General features: G+C 37.5%; 1 protein-coding gene across 1 annotated transcript in view; it reads right to left on the reverse strand.

Moving 5' to 3' along the window:
- Positions 1 to 25,282, reverse strand: part of NOX4 (NADPH oxidase 4) — a 167,445-nt gene extending 142,163 nt beyond the window's left edge. The window contains exons 1-4 of the mRNA XM_049653262.1: positions 25,145 to 25,282; positions 24,393 to 24,488; positions 2,588 to 2,698; positions 663 to 747 (exon numbers count right to left, since the gene is read on the reverse strand). Coding sequence (XP_049509219.1) covers positions 663 to 747; positions 2,588 to 2,698; positions 24,393 to 24,488; positions 25,145 to 25,201 — 349 coding nt within the window. The 5' untranslated portion in view covers positions 25,202 to 25,282. The remainder of the gene's footprint in view (positions 1 to 662; positions 748 to 2,587; positions 2,699 to 24,392; positions 24,489 to 25,144) is intronic.
- Positions 25,283 to 26,216: the final 934 nt, after the last annotated feature.

Consider the following 26,216-nt stretch of genomic DNA (forward strand, 5'->3'; position numbering starts at 1 on the left):
TCCAGAGTCCATGTAGTTAATAAATATGTTTATTATTTTCTGTTCCAAAAATTTGAAAAGTATCATATAAATTCTCAAGATAAAAATTTATTTTAAAAGGACTCTTTTAAAAACCAAAAGATTCTCACTTGATACTTTAACTTGGAATTGAACAGGATACATTTCCACAAGCTTTTTGACATTTACTCTTCAACCCAAGTATTAATATCAAAGAAGCATTTATCAAATATAATTTTGAATAGACTCACGTTGTATGAAGGTACAGTTCACATTCTAATTTGTATGCATTTAAAGTCCTATCATATCCTCACTTTTAAACCTTAAAAACTTTTATTCTATTTCTTTTCATCTTTCTGAATGAAATTATTTACTTTTGGGAAACAATTATTAGCAGCTTGAGGGCCAACTTTCATACATTATAATGTGAAACACACACACACACACACACACACACACATATATATATATATTTAATGTATAAGATATGTTCATTTTCTGTAACACCATTAGGCAACTCTCTTTAAATACACAGTAAAGAAAAATTAAGGTATGTAGTAAGAAAACCACAAGTTGGACAGCAAATAATTTATGGAACAATAAAAATACCATTCATAAAATGTGTTCTTCTAACACAATATGTTAATATCTTTTGGTTTTCTCACCTGAAAAAATGCAGATAGTAACACCACAGGTTATATGGAATGTTCTGCTTTTATCCAACAGTCTTCTGGTTCTCCTGCTTGGAACCTAAATAAAATTTGGCATAGTGAAAATCATGCAGCAAATAAGATACCTGTAGAGTTTTTCATTAAAGCATTGTTTATGATGTCAAAGTTTTGGAAATACAGCAGAAACCTAGGAAGTAAAAGCTGGTGAGGTGAACTATGATATATCTAATCAGTGGAACACCCGAACATTACAGAGAATGTAAGAAGGCTTATTACTGATGTGGAAAGATGTGTGAGACAACAGCTAGGTAAAGCAATTATAACATGTAAACTATACTATAATCCCATATTGTTTAAAGTCAATGGCAGTATATGCCAATCTGAAGGCATTTACCCCAAACTGTAATCAGTAATATTAGGAGAAACCTTCCCTGATCATGATTTCTGTAATGTTTGAGTTGTACAATATATATTATTTCCTTTTGTAGTCAAGAAAATAAGATTATTTTTAAATGAAGCATTTTCATCTATGGTTTTAAATGTCTTCATAATCTTATAAAAAATAAAATGTCAAGCATCTTTGAGTACCTAGTTTCACATCAGGGGACAGTTCTTTAAGACTTATTAAATACTGAGAGACTTAGGTGGGCACGTTTCATTTCCTGCTGTTTATCTTCTCTTTCTTCTCACCAAGCCAATAGCCATCCATAGGCATCAAAACCTAGCATTTTACAATGGCAGGCAACCTACAGAAAGAGTTATTTCCACAAATTACTGTGTTAAAAGTAAAGAGTTTCTAAATATAATTACATGAAAAGGTTGAGAAGTTTTACTGCAGTAAATCCGCTTATATAAACTTCACAGAACATCAAAGTGACCTCATATTAACAACTTCTTTTAAAGTATCAGTATTGATCCAGCAATGCCTTACTATCTCAATGAAGAAACCACACACACACACACACATACACCACACACCAGGATAACCGAAGACAAAAAATAATTTCAATTGAGTTTCAATTTCCAAAACGTTTTTCTGTTTTCTTACAACCTTCATTTTACAACACTAAATATCACACACGACATCACATCTTAATCAAGACATCTTCTCCAATCCTACTACATAGCTTAAAACATGTCTGTGTTTGAAAAGGAGGTAAATCACCACCAACACCAGCAGTCACCCTATATATTGCCCAAAGTCCACAGGGCTCTTGCTTGCTCACCTGCACTTAACTAAATGAAAACACAAGGTCTCAATGAGGCATAGTATTCTGGAAAAAGCTCAGAACTGGGACTGATCTTAGCTCTGCCATTTCACTAGTCTCATGATGTTGGTCCAGTTACTTAACGTCTCTATGCCTCAGGTTCTTCATCAGCAATCCCTGCAGAATCACTGTGAAGATTCCTAGCTACATGTGTGGAATGCTTCGCACAGTGCCTGATACCACTGTTAATAACAATTTCTTTTTTTTTTTTTAATTTTTTTAACATTTATTTATTTTTGAGAGGGAGAGACAGAGCATGAGCAGGGAAGGGGCAGAGACAGAGAGGGAGCCACAGAATCTGAAATAGGTTTCAGGCTCTGAGCTGTCAGTACAGAGCCTGACGCAGGGCTAGAACTCAGAAATGGTGAGATCATGACCTAGGCCAAAATCAGACGCCTGACTGACTGAGCCACCCAGGCGCCCCTATTAATAACCATTTCTACCCATCCACTGCCCTTATCTAGCGTTGCAGAGTAGCTCACGGATCATCCTGACAGATGATGAGGTCTTTACTCTCATCTAGTAAATGACAACCAGTAAGAGAAATCAGTCTAGTAGAAAATCAGACCATGAAAACTAAGTGCTACTAACATGCCACTGTTACACTTGATTTCTGTGCTGGAATCTGTGACTAGGATTATTCATGCTTACCTTCTGGGATCCTCGAAGGTAGGCCAGGAGTGTCCGGCACATGGGTAGAAGGATAAGGCTGCAGTTGAGGTTAAGAACAGATGCGGAGGCTCTGCTTAGACACAATCCTAGCTGAACAAATAAGGCAAGGGTCAAAACCTCCAAGGCAAAAACAGACTACAAACTTACTACAGGCCTCACCCTGTTCCTCCTTCAAGGATCATGGCAAAAATGCCAACTCCTTCAAGAATCTTGAACAACTCACCTCTCACCAGAAACCCCTAAAAGAAACTGGTCTCTTTCTCCTCTATACTGCCATGAAACTTAGTCTCCCCTCTTTCTACTAGTGTTAGAATCACCCCAGTACATTTTTCTGGTGTGAAGTCAATTTCTTATTCCGCCCCCACTATACTGTTCTGGGTATTAAGAACCCTAGAGAGCCCCAGTATTTTATGCACCTCCACACTGGTGTAGTTGAATCCTTTTTTTATGGATAAGGTACCAAAAAATTCAAAGCTCTGAATACACAACCCCCTTCCAAACCACTGCCTTTCAGCTCTTAACCTTACTGACTCTACCCATCTTTCTGGTTTCACCTTAAGAACTACACCTCTAGAGTTCTTCAGTGACCCAAAACTAGGAGGGATCCAGATCAGCTGTGTCCCATACGAAGATTATCAAAACCACATTGTGCAATCTTTTTTTTTTTTTTTTTTTTTTCAAAGAATCGGAACCCTTGGTATCCAGGCAATACTTCATGGCAACTATCTTGCTAGATTGTCATCTGCTCTTGTCTGGTACTTATCTACATTCTTCATATAAATAATGTAGCACATGAAAGCAAGAGATGGGGTCAAATCTGTACTCTCCTCCTAAAATAAACATAAAAGTATTTGTTTTAAGGATATTGACTGAGAAATGTGCGTAAGTCAGATGCTTTTCTTATCTTAAAATTCTTCATGCTCGTGAGATTTCCAACTTAACTCTTGGCAAATAGCATCTCCGTTACAAAATGTTTATTGTTAGCACATGAAATATTGTTCCGGAAGGGGAGAGAGGGTAATAAGTCATGTCAGGAAAACAATAATTTTCACTGACTTATATAAAAAGTAATTAATATTTCTATTTAGGCTATTTTTACACCATGAGTTAGAACACCTTAGAGATATATTGCAATGAATATACCATTAAGTAGACAAATAGAAATAATCCCCTCCAGACTATCTAAAAAAAAAAAAAAAGTTAAATCTAACATTCTTTTCTCAATCAGCAAAATTATTACCATTTCAGAGTGATGGGTTTTTGTTATTTAGCCCTCCAGAGAAATAGAATAATTGTTATCTCTTTTGATCTGGCATCTGCACACGATAAGAAAATTTTAGCTCAAGGGATTTTAGATGATAATTTTATCTGCAATCTTAATGTACCAGGACAATAATTCACTTAAATTTTTTCAGCTGAAATCTATCATATAAGTGTAGGACTTAAAAGATACAAATAAATTATTCAATTTTCCTTTGTGGTTCAATGATTTAAAGAAAATTCTTATATTCCTCATTTTCTAACCATTTACTGCATGTCTGGAACTGTTTTATTGTTGTGCTTACATTAAATCACATAGTAATTTAATTCAAAGTGGCTTTAAGTGTCCCCTTAGGATAGATGGGAGTTTATCTTTGGCATTCCACCTCTTCCTTACAATGCTGTAAAATCTAACCGGAAATTTTATCAAGGACTCATTTCTACCTACATGTTTGTTCCTGAATATCCTTAGTTCTCTAAACTAAGATGAAAACTTCTTTTTATTAGGTTATCAGAGTACAAACCTCCCTCATTCTGAAGCAATGGAAAGAGTGAGGAAAATGGAGACAGATCCCAGTCAATGATTTCCCAGGAATTCATTTTATCCATTTACTACATGGGTAATATTCTACAGCTAAGGGAATTTGTTTTGTTTCGTCATTATTAATGCATGATCATTGAAAGAATCAACTATCTCAAATATTCACTAAAAAGAAATGACCGCCCAAGTCTGGTGCCCTGCCCACTCTACCTGAACGGCTTGTGTCACCATTCTGAGAGAACTTAATTGCTGCTTTGCTTTTCCAACTTCATTCAAGTTAGTTGTCACTAGGTGGCAGTGTTACTTTCATGTTTCAAATTCTACCTGTCAAGGTCTCTAAAACATAACTAACTGAGAAATCCATATGTAATTTTAAAACTATGAATATATTTTAGATGAGCAAATACAAACAAAACATAGCTTCCTCCTTGTTATGGACTGGATGTCTGTTCCCCCCAAGTTCATATGATGAAATCTAATGTCATAGTATTTGGAGGTGGAGCTTGGGAGAGTTTACCAGGTTAAGATTAAGTTTTTGAGGGTAGGGCTCCCATTATGCAATTAGTGCTTTTATAAGAAGAAGAAAAGGCCACAGCTCTCTGTAGACTCTCTGTGAGGACAGAGCAAGGTGGCTCTCTGCAAACCAGGAAAGGGATCTCACCAGACCAATTCTGCTGGCACCTTGATCTTAGACTTCCCAGCCTCCAGAACTGAAGTAAACATTCGTTAAGCCACCTAATCTATAGTATTTTGTTATAGCAGACTGACCTAATGTAATCCTATAGAAAAATCATAAGAAAATATGCCATTTGAAGCAAGTTATAAAAGAATATAACATCTGGGTATAACAAGTATATGGTTATTTTTCTAAAAATCTCAAACACATGGTTTCTTATCTTAAATCTGCTATTTAATATTCATCTTGAGCTAGTTAACTGTCCTTTTCTGCAAAATTAAGAGGGATAATTTTTCTTATCTGTAGAATGAATGTAATATGCTATGATACAATAATCCTAGCTCTTAGAACTTTTGTGAAAACTAAAAAAATCAGTCTAAAATATGCAAGCACTATACAAAATTAATTTATTGCCTTGGTGTCACTATATCGCATCTTTTCTCTAAATTTTCTCTTCTATGCTTCTACTGTAAATGTTATCTGTTCCATTTATATCATTCATTCAATACATATTTTGTGTGATATGTACATATCCCAAGGCACCAGGAGTTCTAAAACAGAGAATGCCTATTCCTTAAGATGTTTGCATTTTAGTAGGGGAAACAGACACTAATCAAATAGCTATATAATCAAATGTAAATTCTAACAATGATCAATTCTGTGAATGAGAAATAGAGTATGAGCACGTATAACAGGAAATGAAAGCTAAATAAGAAGGTCAGGAAGGCTTCCCCAATTACTTGAAAAGTGAACTGAGATCTTGAGGGTGATAGTACAAGTCATTCAAAAAGGAGAAAGACATCCACGCAGAGAAAACCAGCGTGAAAACCAATGCACAGCAAATGGGAATATGGTGTATATATGAGAATTTAATAGCAGGTCAGGATTCCAATCCAAGGATTGGAAATTGAGGGTGCCACAACATAAAACTGGAGAAGGGATAGACCTGGCTGGCTTGTGTAGGTCACATTAAGAATGTGTGTCTTTATCCCAATATCAGTGCAGAGTGAATGTGTTTTAAGTAGGACGGCGGTATAAAGAGGTGAGAATGTGCTAATGATTAGTCTGAAGGAAGTATGCAGAGCAAATTGGAAGAAAGTAATTTGGGCCATCACATTTCTTTGTGTGGCTAATCATCACAAAATTTTTGAGACAAGAATTACATCTTATGGTAACTATGACCCAGTCTTGCATATAGAAAGGATCCAGTTTTGACTAAATATGGTACGCATAAGTGAATTTATTTGGCTAAATACTTTACTGAAACATGTACCTCTAAAACTGGAGTACTAAAAGAGCCAACCCCACACCCCACTGTCCCCCAGAGTCTCACTCCTTCTATGATTGCTCTGACCAAAGGTAATCTACGCTTCTGTTGAATTGTTCCAGAGACAGCAGCCATTCCACTGTCAAAAACCTCTTTTGCTTTCTTACATTTACATGAAGTCCATGTCTCTGTAACTTCCACCCACCAGGCACCTCTAGATAATAATATTCCTAACCTGAAGATAAAAGAATGATTTCTTAGTCCAATCTTGTTTTCTTCATGCTAAACACAATTAGTTGTCTCTGAAATTCTTGAAAAAATTTTAGGACTCCCTCTCACCTCAGTGACCTTTCACAGTTCACCAGAATTCAGTACATTCTCAACATAGACTAATAGTAGCAGGCAGTACTGAAGAGCCTCATCTCCCTCACAAAGCACATGATTGATCTCTGCTAATTCTAAGACTGTGCTATATCATAGGGCAACTATGTTACATAATGGCTCATCTTGAGTTTACAACATAAGAGATTTCTCCCATGAGTTACTACAAAGCAATGACCCCTATCCTACAGTGGGAAAAAAAAAAAAAATGAAGGTGAGAGAGAGCATATATATATGCAAGAATGATATGGTTTTAGACTATTCTATCATATTGGGTATAGATACTATATTCTGATATTTTTTCTTCTCAATTTTGCTTTAGCTGAAAACTTTACATTCATGTTTTCCACCTCTCCATCCAAGTGTTTGACAGACCTATTAAAGTGTAACAAAATCCCGTGGAAATAGTTGACTTGCAAAAAAAAAAAAAAAAAAAAAAAAGAAAAAAACTTTTCTGGTAAATTAACTTTCAAATGAACATTTTGCTCTCAAATGGGAAGTTTCAGCTCAGGTCATGATTTCATGATTCATGGGATCGAGTCCCACTTTGGGCTATGTGCTGACAGCACAGAGCCTGCTTGGGATTCTCTCTCTCTCTCCCTCTCTCACTCCCTCTCTCTCTCCTCATAGGGCCAACTGGCTATACTTTTATATTTAATGCTGCTCCTGGATGCATTACCCAGACTAGTCATTCCAAGTTTCACCCCGTATCTCCATTCCCATCCATGGCTCATGCATTGCCATTCCTTCTGTTTGTGATAGCATTCCACCTCTTCCAACCTCCACACTTCCTCTACAGAACTTTACACATTATATTGTAATATTTTACCTGTTTATCTCCTTGTGCCCCCCCCAAAGTTAGAGAGTGGCAGCACTGCAAAATGGCAATGCCCAAACTGCCTCTTGTTGTTGGGGACCTCAAAAATTCATGTTTGTTAATAGTGAAAATTGTCTTGAAAAAGTACTCCTTGAGGAAAATATGCTTTTAGCAATGAAAGCCAAAGAAAAGTAACCATGAGACAGTTACATGAAGAGAGAAAACCCCATAAAGTAGTCTACAGAATTTTCCAAAGGAATGGTATTTTTTATTGTCTTTATAGTAACCATGACAGACAATCAGAACAATTTAATTTTCCTATACCTCTAAATCAAACTTTTGGTCCTAGTTTAAATTTCACTTTGTACCATTAATATATTATAAAAGAGATATAAATTTAGAATATGATAGCTATTTCATGCAGACAAGATTGTACTTAAGGATTAAAAAAATGATATTTCAATGAAAGGTTACTTCAAAAGTTGACTACCTATTTTGACACAGTTTCATATGAAAATAATGGATAAAATGCCATGAGCTATCAGAAAGCAGTTAATAATAATTGGAGTAATTATTTCTTTAAAAAAATTCTACAATAAACTACCAATTCAGTGGTCTTGGGGTATATCCAAAAGCTCATGAATGTCCCTTATTCCATTATAAGCTATAATTCATGCCAAATGATCCTAGCTGGTTTCTGTCAACTAACTGCCCTGGAAACTTTTAACTATGATGTAATTTTTGACTCAAGTTGACCTCTCTTCCAATCTATAATCCTTTTTTTTTTTTTAACACTGTCTCTAAAGAAAGAAGCTGGAGGAAAAAAAATTGTTTCCATATAATTAAAGGGACCACTAAAAGAATAGAAGTCATCCTGACTTTACATCCATATTTCCTTATGCTTAACTCAAATCTTTCTTTTATATGTCATCACCCTCCATTCTACCCTTTCTAGAAATAAACTTTATTTCATTTTCAGTAGGACTACAGTAGGAATGTAGTCTTTCCTTAGAAGTCTATTATAACTCAGAAAGAAATGTAGCTCTTACATAGAGAGAAGAAAGCAGGATTGTAACATGGTATTTCTGTCCGGATTTTGTCCACCTTGTTTTTCCTGTGCCAAAAGCCCAGAGAACAGAAGAGATTCACTTCTAGACCATGTGTCTGTCTACAAAAGTTAAAGTTCAACATAAATGGGATCCAGAATTGCATTGAACACATTCCTGGCTTTCTACAGGCAATGCTGTCTACTGAACAGGTCACCAGATTAAGAGGTATGGCATTTTTATCACAGCTAATACCTGTGACCTCTACCAAGGTCATTGTCTCTAAAATGTAGAATTGCAGAACTTAACAAAACAATAATAAAAACCTCCTCCACTTTCTCTTATAGACCTATTCTAAAGGGTAAAAATATATCAAATAAAAATGGTTTGACCTTTTTAGCTGACAAAATGGATTTTTTTTAATTCACCCTTTACATTCCTGTGGATGTTCACTGCTTATCTCTCTCTTATCTTCTGCTCCTATCTACAGCACACGAACAAGGATCTCAAGAATTACAGTGCATTTGCTTTCATGTCATTGCTACATTTCTTCCTCCTGCAGGAATTATTCATGCACAGGGAAAGGCACCAAGGAATGGCATGTATTTTGTAGAGCATGGGTGGCTGGAAAGCTGAGACAGGCCCTGTTTCTCCTCCATCACAGATCCAGCACATCTGATCATAATTACTGAATATTTATTTAGTCACCCTCAGCTACTCTTCATCAGAAACAATCATTCCAAAACCTTGCATCATTCTTCCTCATCTTTAAACCATTTTTAATTTCTCAACATTCCTCCTAAGATTTAGAAGCCAAAACAGATATACTAGTGGCTTGAATGCATGGAATAATTTTTGAAAGGAAACAACAGTCATAGCAATGGTACGCTCTCACTTGGTTAAGACTGCAATCAGACTATCCATAATGACATATATTAAAACTCATGGACTGAATATAGGATTTCAAAATTAAGATTTTTCTCACATGAGTGTCAATTAAGCATTTCTATTTTACTCCTCCTGAACTCAACCCTATTTGTTAATAACTCTTCTTCATTGAATCTATAAAGCTATCTTTAAGTGCTATCTTTGCCCTCAAAACACTAGCAATCTAGTTAGCTAACTCAGCTTGTCTTTTAACCCTAGCTTTCAACTTTGAATCCAGGTGAATTTCTTCCAGTCTTTCTTTAGAGGAAAATCAAAACAAAACAAAATGAAAAACTGTCTCCAAGAAGAAGCTGTCAATTCTAAGAAAAAGAATTCTGGATGCATCAAAATGGCCAAAATGCCTGAGAGAGTAGGTGCTCAGTAAAATGGACTGAATGAATGGATTGTTTGGTACAGACTATCTGTCTAAACTTCCTGATGCATACATATTTACACATTAGACTCTTCCAACAAATTCTTCAGAGTTTAACTGGTCAAATTACAGTGTAGAACAACACATTCCATCAAATGTAAGATGATAAATCGGTATAGGAGAGGAAGTATAAATCAAAAATAATATTTTTTTCCCTAAAAAGCTAACACCTAATAGGTCCAAAATAACTCATGTTGGAATTTCTTAAAAAAAAAAAAAAAAAGCAGCACACAGACATACTTGTCCAAGTGTGCATGTAAACTTCTACAAGGATTCTCACTGCAGTATGGTGTGTGATATAAAAACAAAACAAATACAACTAAAATGACTAACAGTGGAGAAATATACAACAAATTAACTACACATTATGGGATAGTATTTAGCCATTGGAAATAAGTCAAACTTGTATAATGGAAATTAAATAACAATATCCATAATATATTGCTGAATTAATATGCAGGTGCATATATGTGTATTTGTATATAGGCATATATATATAGAGATAGATGCAGACTAGATTAACATAGATTATATAGATTCTATGTTTATAGATTATACAGAAGTCATTAGTTACCTCTTAGATGTAAAGGGGAGTTTCTAATTTTTTTTCTATTGTGACACCAGTATTCAAGGTACAGAAGTATGTATTTCTTTTGAAATGTACTTTAATTTTAACAATTAAGTACCAAGAACTAAACAGATAGATTACAATAAGAAATTCACAGTAAGTATAATTAAATGAGTTATTATACTTTGAAATTCTAATAACATAGCCAAAGGAAATAATTATAAAAACAGAGGGGGGTATTCTGTACAATGATTTTTTTTTTTAAGTTTATTTATTTATTTTGAGAGAGCATGCAGCATGAACAGGGGAGGAGCAGAGAGAGAGAGGGAGAGAGAGAGAATCCCAGGCAGGCTCCATACTGTCAGCACGAAGCCCGACATGGGACTCAAACTCCCAAACCATGAGATCATGAGCTGAGTCAAAATCAAGAGTCAGACACTTAACCAACTGACCCACCTGGGCTCCCCACAATGTTTTTCACAGCATTTTCTGGAATAGTGAACAGAAGCCAACTGGATGTCTAAAAATTTGGGAATTTTTTTTTAATTTTTTCTTTAATGTTTTTATTTATTTTTGAGACAGAGAGAGACAGAGTATGAGCAGGGGAGGAACAGAGAGAGAGGGAGACACAGAATCCAAAGCAGACTCCAGGCTGAGCTGTCAGCACAGAGCCCGACGCGGGGCTCAAACCCACGGACCGTGAGATCATGACCTGAGCCGAAGTCGGACGCTTAACCGACTAAGCCACCCAGGCACAAATTTGGGAATGTTTAAGATAGGTGTATTTGTATTTTTTCAGTGAAATATTAAAAATAAAAAATGTATGTTTAATAATGTAAGCTTCATAATCTATAACAATAGAACTAAATCTAATGTAATATTTAACACTAAATGTTAAAAGGAAAATACAAAATTGTTTATTCTAAATGATCATAGTATTGTGTGTTTTTGTTTTTGTTTGTTTTTTAAGTAGGCTCCATGCCAAAAATGGAACTCAGGACCCTGAGATCAAGAGTCACATGCTTGGGGCACCTGGATGGCTCAGTGGGTTAAGCATTCGACTTTGGCTCAGGTCATGATCTTGTGGTTCCTGAGTTCCAGCCCCGCATCAGGCATCAGGCTAGTGCTGACAGCATGGAGCCTGCTTTGGATTTTTTGTCTCCCTCTCTCTCTGCCCCTCCCCACTTCGTGCTCTCTTTGTCTCTCAAAAATAAATAAAGATTAAAAATTCTTTTTAATATTAAAAAAAAAGAGTCACATGCTGTACTGACTGTGTCAGCCAGGTGCTCCATGAACGATCATATTATTAAAAAAAACAAAAACAAAAACTTGTATTTAGGAAATACACCAAAATGTTCACAGTGGTTATGTGTGGGTGCTGAGATATAAATGACTTATTTTGCATTTTCTCTCATTTTCTATAGTAAATATGAAAAAGATTTAATAAATTTGAAAGTCACAAGAAAGATTGTTTTCCAAAGAAAATGGAATGGGAAAAGTCTTAAAAGTAATGTTTGAGGAGTAATATTATCTTTAAATAATGAAAATATGAAAGGCCGCTTTCCTTTTGTTTCAACTTTTGTTCATTTTTCCATTTTTCCCCTTAATCATATGCATTATTTTCATAAAATACATGACAAACCTTTATAAATTATGTTGCAAATATTTCCATGGCTTAAGGTGATAGCCTTCAGAAGAACATTAAGCTACTGGCCTCTTTTTCCAGACTTTTGATAAATGAGAAAATATTTATGTAAAGTTCAGGATCAACAGGACAATATAGGATAGGAAAGGACAGTAGAAGACAAAATAGGATGCAGCAGGACAGGGCGGGACAGGACAAGACAGAACAGGACAGGATGAGATAGGACAGAACAGGATGGGACAGAACCAGGCAGGAACAGGAAAGAGGGCAAGTTATGAGTGACATTACAGCTGGCAAGGGATGGGGGGTTCCAGTTAATGAACAGAAGAACTACTGGGATCATGGGAGGGCATGAGAACAGTTACTGATTCTTTACCACTACTACAACTTAAATGGGTCTCAACATTAAATATCACAAAACTGAAGGACAACTAACCTGTTCAAATTGTAACACACCGTAGGGTCTTTCTATATACTTGTTAATATGGTTTTTAGTGAGATTAAGATGAAGGTGGAGGTGATGTCAAACATGGGGGACTTCTAAAAATGGACACTCAGTTGTATTTACTGGTTTGCAGTGAGAAATCTAAAGGTTACTGGATGACTAAAGGGATGAAAGCAGCAAATATTTTAAGTATTATTTAATTTCTGTATTCCCATGGCTTTTTTCTTCTGTGTTGCCCATAATATTAACCATTTAAACAAACAAACAAACAAAAAGTCATATAAACAGTTATGGTAAGGGGCTCCTGGGTGGTTCAGTCGGTTGAGTGACCGACTTCGGCTCAGGTCGTGATCTCACAGCTCGTGAGTTCGAGCCCCATGTCGGGCTCTGTGCTGACAGCTCAGAGCCTGGAGCCTGCTTCAGATTCTGTGTCTCCCTCTCTCTCTGCCCCCAACCCATTCACATTCTGTCTCTGTCTCTCTCAAAAATAAGTAAACATTAAAAAAAATTAAAATAAAAAACAGTTGTATTAAAAAAACAGTTACGGGAAAAGAAACAATGATAACACATACAACATCAGACTTAGAAGAATAGGAAATGAATTAATCTAGGAGAGAACATGTAAAAGATAGGTGGATTGAGTGGAATGAATTATAGAAAAGATAAACAGGGCACCTGGGTGGCTCAGTCAGTTAAGCATATAACTCTTGATTTTGGCTCAGGTCATGATCTCATGGTTCATCAGTTCAAGCCCCTTATGGGACTCTTCACTGCGGAGCCTCCTTGGGATTCTCTCTCTCCCTCTCTGACCCTCCCCTGCCCATGATCCCCCACCTCTCAAAATAAATAAAGAAAAACATACTGCCACCTGCAAAATCTCTTTAAATAATTCAGAAGGTATACATTGTATGAAATGAGTTGAGTTAATTTCTCTTCAGTGCTGGAAATTTTTAGTCATTAGCAACCATTTATAAACAGATTTCAACATCAAAACATTTTTAACTTCAAAATGTAGCCTGAAAGAAATGATTCCAGCATTGTCTACTACAACTTCCCAGAAAGGGAAGTCATACTCCTTTTTCTAAGTTTATTTATTTATTTTTGAGAGACAGAGAGAGAGAGAGAGAGAGAACCAGTGGGGGAGGAGCAAAGAGAGATGGGGACAGAGGATCTCAAGCAGGCTCCATACTGACAGCAGACAGCCTGATGGGGGCTCGAACCCACAAACTGTGACATCATGACCTGATCCAAAGGTGGACACTTAACTGACTAAGCCACTCAGGAGCTCCGGGGAGTCATGCTTTTTGAAGGCCTCATACTCATTTCTTCCTCATCCTACTCAATCCTCTCCACAAAACACAAAACAAAACCCTACAAGAGGTATTAGGTTAAACTATGTTAAACTGCCATTTTTGTAAGACAGAACATTTTAATACTGGAATTTTTATGTAGTTCAACTTAATATTATAATTCTCAATTTAAAATTGAGGAAACATAAGCTTTTCTTATGTTTGAAACTATTTCAATATATTACTTAAAAACACATTTCTTAAAAGGCAAAGTCATGACAAACTTGGTCAGTTTGTCTACAAAATCCATGTTCTTTTCATTACATTATATTGTTTCCATTGGTATTTTGGAATCTTCACAGGTATTACTATATTTGAAATTTAAACTAATAGTCCATGCTGAGGAAAAGGTGATCACAGACACTTGGTTTTAACAAGAATTAGAACACATGTCATATAAGACTTTAACAAATTAAATTTCATATATCTAAAATCTGTGGGTTTAACAAGATATATTGTCTTCTTTAAGAACAACATGTTCAAGGGGCATCTGGGTGGCTCAGTTGGTTGAGCATCCAACTTCGACTCAGGTCATGATCTCATAGTTCATGAGTTCAAGCCCCACATTGGGCTCTGTGCTGACAGCTCAGAGCCTGGAGGCTGCTTCGGATTCTGTGTCTCCTTCTCTCTCTTCCCCTCCCCTGCTTATTTGCTCTCTCTCTCAAAACTAAACATTAAAAAAAAAAAAAAAAAAAAAAAAAAAAAAGAATGACATGTTCAAGCTTTAAAACAAGTACAAGACTAGTTTTCTTCAGGCAAAGCAAAATTAAGTAAACTTATAGACCCATTGTAAGTATAAGCTCTTCTAAGATGTTCATTTGACTCATTCCCCCTCTCTTACATTTTATAAAATGTGCAAGATCAAAATGAATAATTCAGTGATGGGTTCTACACAGTCCAAGCCAAGCCCCAGCCCTACAGAAAAATTCCATGGGAGGTAACAAATGGGATACAGACAATGCCCAACAGCAAAGGCTAGTTCTCAAGTGAAGAAGAACATTCATATTGAAGCTCTGCATTCTTGTGGCTTAATATGAGTCATTTCTTTTTTCAACTGGAATCCATTAATATAGACCACTGATGAAACTTTGTTAGTTTTGCCTTTCGATAGTCTGAGCTATAAGGGCGGGTGGGGCGGGGGGGAGAGAGAGAAAGAAAAAAGTATTCTTCACCTTTGTTTGCGTGACTCAAAGCACTTTACAAATGTGTTTTTGGGTCCATGCTTTTCAGACTAAGAGAATTAACAAAGCTTAAAGGCCCAAAGTAACTTCTCAAAAGCAACTTGGCCAAGGGAAATCAGTGAGAGGTAAAAGTACTCTTATCACCCTGTTTCAACATATTCTCAAGAGGTGGTTCTTCTTTTCTTGTTCCACAATTCTCTTGGGGCACCCTCACCAGCCTGGAAACCAATGTCCTCATTCAAGGTAAGGTGACAGCCAGTTACTCAGGTAAGATGCTAATTAGAAGGCACAAGGCAGAGCATTTGGGGCGTGGGGGAGGAAGTTAGCAAAGAGAATCAAAAGTGTAGCATGGAGAAAAAAGAAACTTGTTTGGATCACTACCATTTCATACCCTTCCTATGCACCTGAGCTTTTGAAGATCACATGAAATGAAATTACTTGCACTTTGAAATCAGCTATTTGATAATCCTATCACAGGAAAAAGGAATATAGTCAGAAAGGCATTCACCAAAAATCATTTCTTAGATTTATCTTAGCGCTGAAGTGCCTACTTGTTTTTTTTTTTAATTTCAGGTTATAAAATACTTTCACTTTGTGTACATCACTCATCTCTTCTTGCCTTTAACTCTGATATCCTTGATATGCGTCTGGAGACCTTTAACAATTTCCTAGTTCATGAAAACCATTAAAGCATGTAATTTAAAGCAAGTTCCCCATAGAACTTGTGTTTGATTCATTTATCCATAGATAGGCATCAATGTCAAATTCAAGTTTCCAATTTTTAAAATCGTAAACATTCTACTGCTCATGCAAAGTCCATCTCCTCCTTAATCTACTTTTTCTCTAGTCCCACTCTGCCAAAACACTAAAGAAACTACTTCTCACAAGGTCTTTTACCACATTGCTCAATTACAGTCACATCACACAGTTCCATTAAATTGTGGATACTGGGGCGCCTGCGTGGCTCAGTCAGTTAAGCTTCCGACTCCTGATTTCAGCTCAGGTCATGGTCTTAGGGTTCATGAGATCAAGCCCCACAACGCGCTCTGGGCTGGCAGTGCAGAGCCCACTTGGGATTCTCTCTCTCCCTTTCTTTCTGCTCCTTCCTCGCTTGCTCTTTCTCTTTCTCTCTCTCTCAAAAATAAATAAGTGAACGTTAAAAAAAAAAATAGTAATATAAGTTCTGGAACCAGGATGTTTGGGTTGAAGTCCCACCTCTGTCACTCAGTAACAAGTTACAGAATTTCCCTAATTCAGTTTCTCAGCTGAAAAATTAAAAATATCTACTCTTTAGGGTGCCTGGGTGGCTCAGCCAGTTAAGTGTCCGACTCCTGATTTCAGTTCAAGTCATGATCTCATGGTTTGTTCATGAGTTTGAGCCTCATGCTGGATTCTGCAGTGGCAGTGTGGGGCCTACTTGGGTTTCTCTCTCCCTCTCTCTCTTCCCCTCCCCTGCTCATGCTCTCTTGTTCTCTCTCTCAAAATAAATAAACATTAAAAAAAAGTATACCCACAGGATGTATAGAAAGATTAAACAAATTAGTCCATACAAAGCTATTAGACTAAAACCTGCTATCAAGACAGTCTTCAATGAATGTAATCTGCTATTAATGTTACTAATATTATTAATAACAAAATGAAGAAAGATTTGAAAATCTCTGAAATTAATTTCACCTCCCAATTCTATACTGTTTTGGATAGTATTGATAAAAGAAAATTATACAGAGGGCATTCAGATGTATATAATAAGGAAGTTAAACATTGCTAAAAGTCTTATGAATATTATGAAAACAGAAATAATTGAAATAAAAATAAGTTTCATAATACCTTAATTATTTGTCTGAGACAAATCTAAAACAACTATAATGCTGAAAATAATGTTATCTTGAGGGTAAATCAGTAATTTTCCTTGACTTCTTAAATTGCTAAACATCTAAATATCAGTTCACTTAAGATGGAAAGCTAGTGGTCTATACAGTGTGGTGTTTAATTTGTGCATATGTATTGTCAACTTAACGGACTGAATATTGGACCGAGAGGATTAATGGACCAGAAAAGTGACCAAGCCACTCATTCAGTGGGTGATGATGAGCAAATCACTTTAACTGCATTTTTCTGATTGAGAAAATGAGGAAGAAATCTAAGATACCAAAGCTTACTTCCAATTCTAAAATTCTACAAGTCTCTATCTACCAAAAACAGTTTAAGAATATGATCGCATAAAATATGAAAAAAAAAAAAAAAAAAAGAATATGATCGCATCAATGAAATGTAAGTCACTTCACCTGTTTATAAAGAGGAAGTAAATCATTTTCAAATAATAGAGTGCTAGAAACAAACAAAAAACACAAACAACCATTCAGTTAAAAATATCTCCTGGATTGAAACCACAATGCATACCTGGGCAAATCTAGGTAGTAACTTTTATATTTTGTGCAATAAATGGAAAGAATTAATGATCAAGCCTTTTCTAGAAAATAATAGATGGTATATACTCCTTCTCAACAGAACTAAAGCCACCTGGGCCAGCTATGAAACCAATACCAACTTAAAATCCTGGGTCCATTTGTACAGAGACTCTAATCTTTGACCTTAACAAATTCACATGGCATCAGATTTCTGTCTCAGAAAATAGTTAATTATGATAGAACTTCTAGGACTTTTGAGACGATAATGATTGACCAAAGAAAGATCATCACCAAGACTAGAAAAAAATCTCAGTGCTCACAGCTCTCTTCCAATTAACATACATATCTCAATCAAAGTTTAAAAAATGAGGGGCACCTGGCTCAGTCGCTTAAGCGTCCAACTCTTGATTTTGGCTCAGGTCATGACCTCACTGTTTGTGAGATCGAGCCCCACTTTGGGCTCTGTGCTGATAGCCTAGAGCTTGCTTGGGATTCTCTGCCTCCCTCTGTCTCTGCCCCTCCCCGGCTTGTGCTCTGCCCCTCTCTCTCTCTCTTTCAAATTAAATACATAAACATTTGGGGGGGGGGGGGGGTTTAAAAAAAAAAGAGAAGATCTTCATGACCATGCAGCAGATCTAAAATAATAATTGTGAGGGGCACCTGGCTGGCTCCATCAGTAGAACCTACAACTCTTGATCTCAGGGTTGTAAGTTCAAGCTCCATGCTGTGTGTAGAGATTACTTAAAAATAAAATACTTTAAAAAAATAACATAATAACTGTGTGACAAAGCAACAAAATTAAATTTCTCATTATGGCACCATGAGAATAACTGAGATGAAATTAAATAGTCATTAAACAAATGTTAGTTTAGGAGGAAAAAGATATAAAATGAAGACACATTGAATCTGGTACCATAAAACACATTCTCTTTTCAAATTAACATGTTCTTATCATTTAAATTATATCTGTTAATTATTAAATGTCAGAAATATAACTCAGAAACAGGTGAACTTGAGTATGAAGGCTTCTATGGGTAATATTTTGAGTTGAACTCCAACATTTCAAAAAATCTAGGAAACTAAAGTTATGAGTCGGTCACAACACATTAGGACTTTCTAGTAAAGTACAAGCAATCACATTTTCCATTCCTTGAAAATAAATAAATCAAAAATAGATGTCATCTTAAAAAATCAAAGTACTCCTTTATTTAAAAGGTTGTTATGGGAAGTAGGAGGGGGTTATTGTTTGGTTGTGTGTGAGTTTGTGCGTATGTATGTGTGTGTGTTGTTTGTTTTGCTTCCCTCAAAAGACTTTCATTTCTTCATAGCTTAATTTTAAGATTCCAAAACTCACAGCATGTCATAATTAAACATCTCCTAAGAAGTACACAGTCTGATTAGCACATTAACTCAGGCATAAACCAGCCGTGACCATGCTGCCTCCAGGTCTGGGTCAGACCAGCCTGGGAAAGAACAGTCATGATGAAAACTCCTTAAGATACATTAACCTCAATGTTATTTTATCTTCCATCAGTTTAGATCTTCTTTTTTCTATCAATTCTTATGCAATTGTTTTAATCGTTAATTCTGGTCTGAACAATCACCCAACTTTTTAAAAATAAAAAAATAAAAAAATGGGTACACTGGTTCTGAGAATTAAATGATTTTACCTTCATTCTCAAAGGTTCCCACCACCAAAAAGTTCTGATATTTAGAGAGAAGTAAGAGATCTGTTTATAGTTACACACCAATAACTAGGGTCCACAACTTCCCATCCAATATCAACTCCTGTTTTGGAGACAGAGAGCAAGAAAACTACCCACATCCCAATGTCTTTTTATTGGGCTGGTTAGTGGCCAGCTGTTTGCTGTAAAACAAAATGATACATGCATATGACCATGAAAGTAGGAATATTTTCCCCCACAGTCTACACTCACACTGTCCAAGATGGAGCCACTCACTGCAGGGAGTTACTGAGCATTTGAAGTGTATGTAGGCCCACCTACCAAGAAACAGTTTTTAGGTTTATTAATTTTTTTAAAATTTAAACTTAAAGCTGAGGGGAGCCTGGGTGGCTCAGTTCGTTAAGCATCCAACTCTTGACTTTGGCTCAGGTCATGATCTCATGGTCCATGAGTTCCAGCCCTGCGTTGGCCTCACCTCTGGGCTGACAGCGTGGAGCCAGGTTAGGATTCTCTCTCTCTGTTCCTCCCCCACCCACGGTAGGCTCTCTTTCTCTCTCTCTCTCTTTCAAAATAAATAAACTGTACACATTAATTAATTAATTAATTAAGAGCTGACACTCCTTTGTGTTATCAGAAAATGTTTAAATAAGTTTGGAACAACGTGGGTATGTGGATTCATTCACTTTTTGATTTGTAGAATTTTACAAAATCTAAACACAGGTCAAGTATTTCTGAGGAAAATTTGGTGACTGAATTTTCATGTGCACAAGTGTAAAATGCATACTATATTTCAAAGAGTAGGCAACAGCATATAGAATATCTCATGAATATTTTTTTTTAATTTTTTTTAACGTTTATTTATTTTTGAGACAGAGAGAGACAGAGCATGAACAGGGGAGGAGCAGAGAGAGAGGGAGACACAGAATCTGAAGCAGGCTCCAGGCTCTGAGCTGTCAGCACAGAGCCCGACGCAGGGCTCGAACTCACGGACCGTGAGATCATGACCTGAGCCGAAGTCGGACGCTTAACCGACCAAGCCACCCAGGCGCCCCTCTCATGAATATTTTTAAAAATACTGACTACAGGGGCGCCTGGGTGGCGCAGTCGGTTAAGCGTCCGACTTCAGCCAGGTCACGATCTCGCGGTCCGTGAGTTCGAGCCCCGCGTCAGGCTCTGGGCTGACGGCTCGGAGCCTGGAGCCTGTTTCCGATTCTGTGTCTCCCTCTCTCTCTGCCCCTCCCCCGTTCATGCTCTGTCTCTCTCTGTCCCAAAAATAAATTTAAAAAAACGTTGAAAAAAAAAAATTTAAAAAAAAAATACTGACTACATGTTGAATACTTCAATCTATTACAATACTTTGGATATTATTATTATTTAAAATAAAATAAATTATTAAATTTAATGCCACTGCTTTTTACTTTTCTAGTGGGCTATAGAAAATTTTTAATTGCATATGACTCATACTACATTTCTACTGGGCAGCAATGATGGTGAGTAACAGTAACCAGTGGCATAAGTATCAGAGATGAGCCAGTGAAGTGATTTAGAAAATCTGTGTAGCATGAGCAAAAAGCAAAAAAGGCCAGGCAGGACTGTATTCACATCCTAGCTCCGACACTGAACAAGTCGCCAGCTTCCTCAGCCTACATTTTCCTATGTGTAAAATGGGAAGAATAGTTTCCTCGCATAAACAAAAACATTTGTAAAGTGCCTGCTATATCATAGTAATAAAGAAACAGTTGAATAGTTGTTTTTCAGTAGAAGGCAGAGATCTCAACCTACTAAGAATTAACTACTTCTCAGTATCTATGCCTTCTTGCAAATGGGCTATATTCTGTGGACCCTTCCTTCCCCTAATACTAGTGCAACTTTATTATTACCTTACTTTTAAAGATGAGTAACAGCAACCTTTATACTCAATGTTATTATCAAAATATTCAACAACTGGAGGTACTTTTTCCATTTGTGTCTTCTAGTGGAAGCAAATTCATTTCCAGGAATACCATCATGATTTTTATGAACCTAGGATTCACCTTAAAGACACTTAATAATATCGGAATACTTACTATGTTCTTTTCAGGCTTTCTAAAATTCATCACAGTGGGACCTTGTTCTTATGAGTGTTTAGTAGGCCCAAAAGACACTCTATCTGTGACCTTAAGTTGATAATAATGAAGCATAGTTATTAAACATGTAAAATATGGGAGCCAGAAATATTTATTTAAAAATTAATTATATCTTATTGTTATACTCTATTTTCTTTGTGATTTGAAAAATGCCTGCAAATTCTTATACTGTGAAGTAATACCATAATAATCAAAAGATTAGGAAAGATAAGCTTAGGACAAATAAAATTAAATCCTCCTTCATAAAGCAAATAGTTAAATTATAGAGTTCCCTTTTCACTAAAAAGTAGAGTAATATAGACTGAAAATATTCCAAAATGATTTAGATAAATTAATGCCTGGAAAACTCAATAGGTGATTACTGAAAAGTGAGAAGTTTGGAAGTCATCTTTCACATTTCAGCAGGATGCCAAGAAGAAAAACCATCCTTCCCCATGGTGACTTTTCGTACAATGTTGACTCCTGACAGGATGGCTTAAGGGTCAGCTCACTATGATACGATCATTCTTATGTTTTCATAAAACCTAATTTACAGGGCACCTGAGTAGCTCAGTCGGTTAAGCGTCCTACTTTGGCTCAGGTCATGACCTCTTGGTTCTAGGGTTCAAGGGTTCAAGCCCAGCATTGGGTTCTGTGCTGACAGCTCAGAGCCTGGAGCCTGCTTCAGATTCTGTGTCTCCCTCTCTGTCTGCCCCTCCCCTGATCATGCTCTGTCTCTCTCTCAAAAATAAGCAAACATTTTAAAACATATTTTAAAAAATTAAAAATTAAAAAAAAAACTAATTTACAACGACCTCTCTCTTCTTTAATCTGTTTCTTGTATTTTTCACTCATAGTTTTCCATTTAGTCCTTTTATCATTTTTTTCTTTATTCATCCGATGAATATTTATTGAGCCTTTCCTGTGTGCCAGCTGGTCTGCAGGCCTCAGCATCGTACCTCACTAGCCTGTCATATTATTCAAACAAAAGCACTAATGTAAGATGGAAGTAGAGAGAGGCAAAACACACATAGCATTGTTTTTGTTTTTTTTTATTAGTTGAGTTATATGTGTGTGTATGTGTATATTCTTCACCATATCTGACTTGTCAACAAAAATAAATTTGAGGTTATCACACCGCATCCAAGCTCAGAAAAATTAACTCGGTTTCCAACATAATTTGTAAGTAAGTTATTATTTTAGCTTATACAAATGTCATAGAGTGAGATCCAATACTCAGTTGTGGCTTCCAACTTGTCTATTCTTAGATTTTATTTTAATACAAATATCTCCTGGTGAAAATGTACCACTTTTGATAGCAAAATTTACCATCATAACTCTTTAGAGTTTTCTCCAAGTTATTCATATAGTTACATAATAGGCCAGCTATCTCCTACTGAAAAATCTCGTGTTCACTAATTCACACCTAAGGGGGACTTTCTAGGGGGAAAAAAAATTAAAAAGATAAGTCAGCAGACCTTCATATGTCTATTAGAGAAAATTTTTCTTAAGCTGTTTCTTCAATTATAAGTATTTACTTGTTTGATTTTCCATTAGACTATAAGCAACTTGAGGCCAGGGGCAAGGTCTTACTCTGTATGTACCCATTTGAAAAGTGCAGGTTTCACAACAGTTTGCTGGTTAAATGGAAGGTTGGTTGGATGAAAAATGAAAGAAAATTTCAGATTTAAGAGTTACCAATGAGTTTAATCTTTGAGACTATTATTCTTAACCCATTAGTTAAAATCAGAGATGAGCAATGATTATGACATGTCGGTTAGGTTCATCAATTATAACATGTTATCGCCCTGGTTGGGGATGCTGATAATGGGGGAGGCTATGCATGCGTGGGGGTAAGGGAGCATATGGGAAATCTCTGTACCTTACTCTCAGTTTTACTGTGAACCTTAAACAGCTCTAAAAAAAAAAAAAAACAACAACAACAACAACAACAACAACAAAAAAAAACTCTTAAAAAAATAGGTGTTAAACTTAAAAATATCCATTGTGTGATCAATAGATAATGAAAAATAGTATTCTGTTATATAAAAATACCCGCTAACTAATTCAGCCGCAATTTATTGCAGTCTTAGCACGTACCAAGCACACTACTCTCAGAGCTGTGGCTTAAAGATAAATAAGATCTGTAAATGTAAAGCAGGAGTTGGAAAGCTGCTTCCACCAAATTCATGTGAGCTGATAGCAATTTTAAATAATCATTAAACTATGGAAAAGAAAACCATGGATCTATTACTCACAATGGGTTCTCTTGCCCAATGAAAAGGAAAGACAAAATCTACCTTTTCAGACATCCCAAAATTTTTCAATACATTTTATACTTTTTGCTTGTTGCTTAGAAAATGCTATCTCCTAATACAAAGTAAGAAGTCCTCAGTGCCTCTGTCTTTCGTTAAGGAGTCAAGGAGAAAGGGAGTGGAAATAATGAGATCAGAAATGTCATGGAATAGAGGAAAGAATATCAACATGAGATAAATCAGAGTGAAGTTCTGCACAAAATCATTCTCATATTAGACCAGAACCCTGCAACCATAATCAACCAGAAACCTAGGGTAAGACGTTGAGAAATGCCCAGAAATTAATAACTGCATTGGACACAGACTTTGTGAGAACTGGCAGTAAAAGGAAACAGTGCAGAAATCCTCCGGATAAGCTTATGGGCAGGCTGAAGGCTTGACTGGTAAAAACTACAAGCCCGTCATTGGCTGGTCCTGATGGTGAAGCAGATCCTTCAAGGCACTCGGCAGCTGGCAAGATGTAGCAACTTCTCTCAGGTACTACTAGCCTGGTATTGCAGGTTCATTCCTTTGACTTCAGCAGATAGTTATCTTTTGGTTCTTAAAAGAGTTGATCATTTTAACATAGACGAGTGTAAATAATGCTTCAGGAAAACCTGACCGCTTTAGAGAATGACAAACCTTTCTGAAGTGAACAACCAATGTTTCTTTAATAGATGGAAAAATTGACCAAGCCTTGTAGCAATGTCTTCCCGCCTTAAACACATTCTACCAGGTCACCCAAGTCCCACTTACCCCTAACATCTGGTGGAGGTAGTGATACTCTTGCCCTTGGTTATACAGCAGGAAGGTTTTCCAGAAAAGCAAAACATTCAGGGAGAGCCAGACAAACTAGATCACACAAAGAAAGAGAGAGAAAAAAAAAATTAAAAATAAACGTTACCTGATAAGTGTAAACCTCACGTGCATTCGTTGGACACAATACTTTCAGTGGAAGCTGGATTAGTAATTGCAGAAAGCATTCTTAATTAACCAGCAAGCTGAAGACCACTCAGAGGAAAACAAATCTGACCTCACTCAGTCCCTGCACCTGAGATTAAGCATTCTGGGTTGCAAGCAGGTCTCCTAAACCATCTGCAAATATCTCCTGCAGCACAAAACGAGACTAAGAAATTAGTGACATCACCCAGTCCCGAGCATGGCATGTTGTTAAAATGCAACACCAAACAGAAACAATCCGGGAAAAGAGCAAAGGGGGAAAGAAGTTTAAAGGGTTAAGAAAAACTTGTGTTCACTAAAAGTGATCTCTCTTCCTCCACATCTGCTCTCCCAACAGTGTGCAGGAAAGTTCCCATGCACTTGGAGTAGGGGTGAGGGGAGGGTGTCGTTATTATCTCCAGGTATTAACAGCGAAAAGTTTTGTTAGTTCAGAATGTTGGAATTAGAGGCAAAACTTCCAACTTCCCACCCGCGCACGCTCAGAGAATGAATCAAGGTTGCAGCACGACAGACAAAACGCAGGGAGAGAGCCTTGCCCGCCATCCTACCAGGCAGAGGTGTTTAACCCCTTCGTTGGCCAGCCAGCTCCTCCAGGACACAGCCATGCCGCCGGCCCCGCCGCGCTGCGCTCTCCGGCCGCCGGGCCGCGAAGGAGCGGCGGCGGCCGGGACAGCGGTTACAGTTGTGCGGCCTGCGGGGGGGGGGGAGCCGGGTGGGGACGGAGGGTCAAAGACTGAGTGGAAGCGGAGGCCGGCGCCGAGCCAGCCCGGGCGGGGTCTGCGCCCCGGAGCCGGGTCTTCCGGGCGCCGCGGCTGCGGCCCGCGCGGGGTCTGCGCTGCGCGCTCGGCGGCCCCGGCCCCGCGCTCGGAGCGCGCGCTCCCCGGCCCCGCCGCCCGGCTGCGCGAGTCTGCACCGCCGCGCCGGTCCCTTTGTCTGCGGGCGAGCCTGTTGTTGTGGCTGCCGCCGTTCAGGATGTCCCGGCTGGGGACTGGGAGGCGCCCCCCGCAGGCTCGCGGAGACCGACCACGATGTGGGGAGTGATAGCCGTACCCTGGGCACCCCGCCGCCCCTTCGTACGCTCGCACGCACCTAGCTCATAGGCACGGGTCGTTTTCCCCAAAAAAGTTCCACTCAAAGACGCTCGGGAACGAAATTTGAGCCGGAAATAGCCTTTTGTGTACTAACATCCCCCTTCTCCCGCCCAACCTCAGGAACGCATCCCAACCCCAACGAAGGCCCCTTCACAACCTTCACCTAAAGCTTCCCTCTGCCTCCCTCTTCGCAGTCCCTCACCCCTACCCCAACCCACATTCTTGGGAAGCTTTTAAGAAAATTTTGAATAAAAAAGAGCCCGGCGGTTTAATGGTTAAAGATGACGTCATTCTCAGGGGCTTTAGGGAAGCTCCGATTCACTCTGTTTAGAAATGTGCGTCTTATTACCTAGTATCAGAGTCTGTTTAGTAATAGGAATCCTCTCAAAGTTGTGCCAGAGGCCTGGTGAAGGGTGGGGAGAGTATGACATTGACACAGGCTACCTACCTTTCGCACACCGCAAATTATCAATATTAGGAAAGAAAAAAAAATCATTCACATAGAAGAATGTCGGATACACAGTAAGTG

The sequence above is a fragment of the Panthera uncia genome, chromosome D1 (genome assembly GCF_023721935.1).
Source record: "Panthera uncia isolate 11264 chromosome D1, Puncia_PCG_1.0, whole genome shotgun sequence".
In the NCBI taxonomy this organism is placed as follows: Eukaryota; Metazoa; Chordata; class Mammalia; order Carnivora; family Felidae; genus Panthera; species Panthera uncia.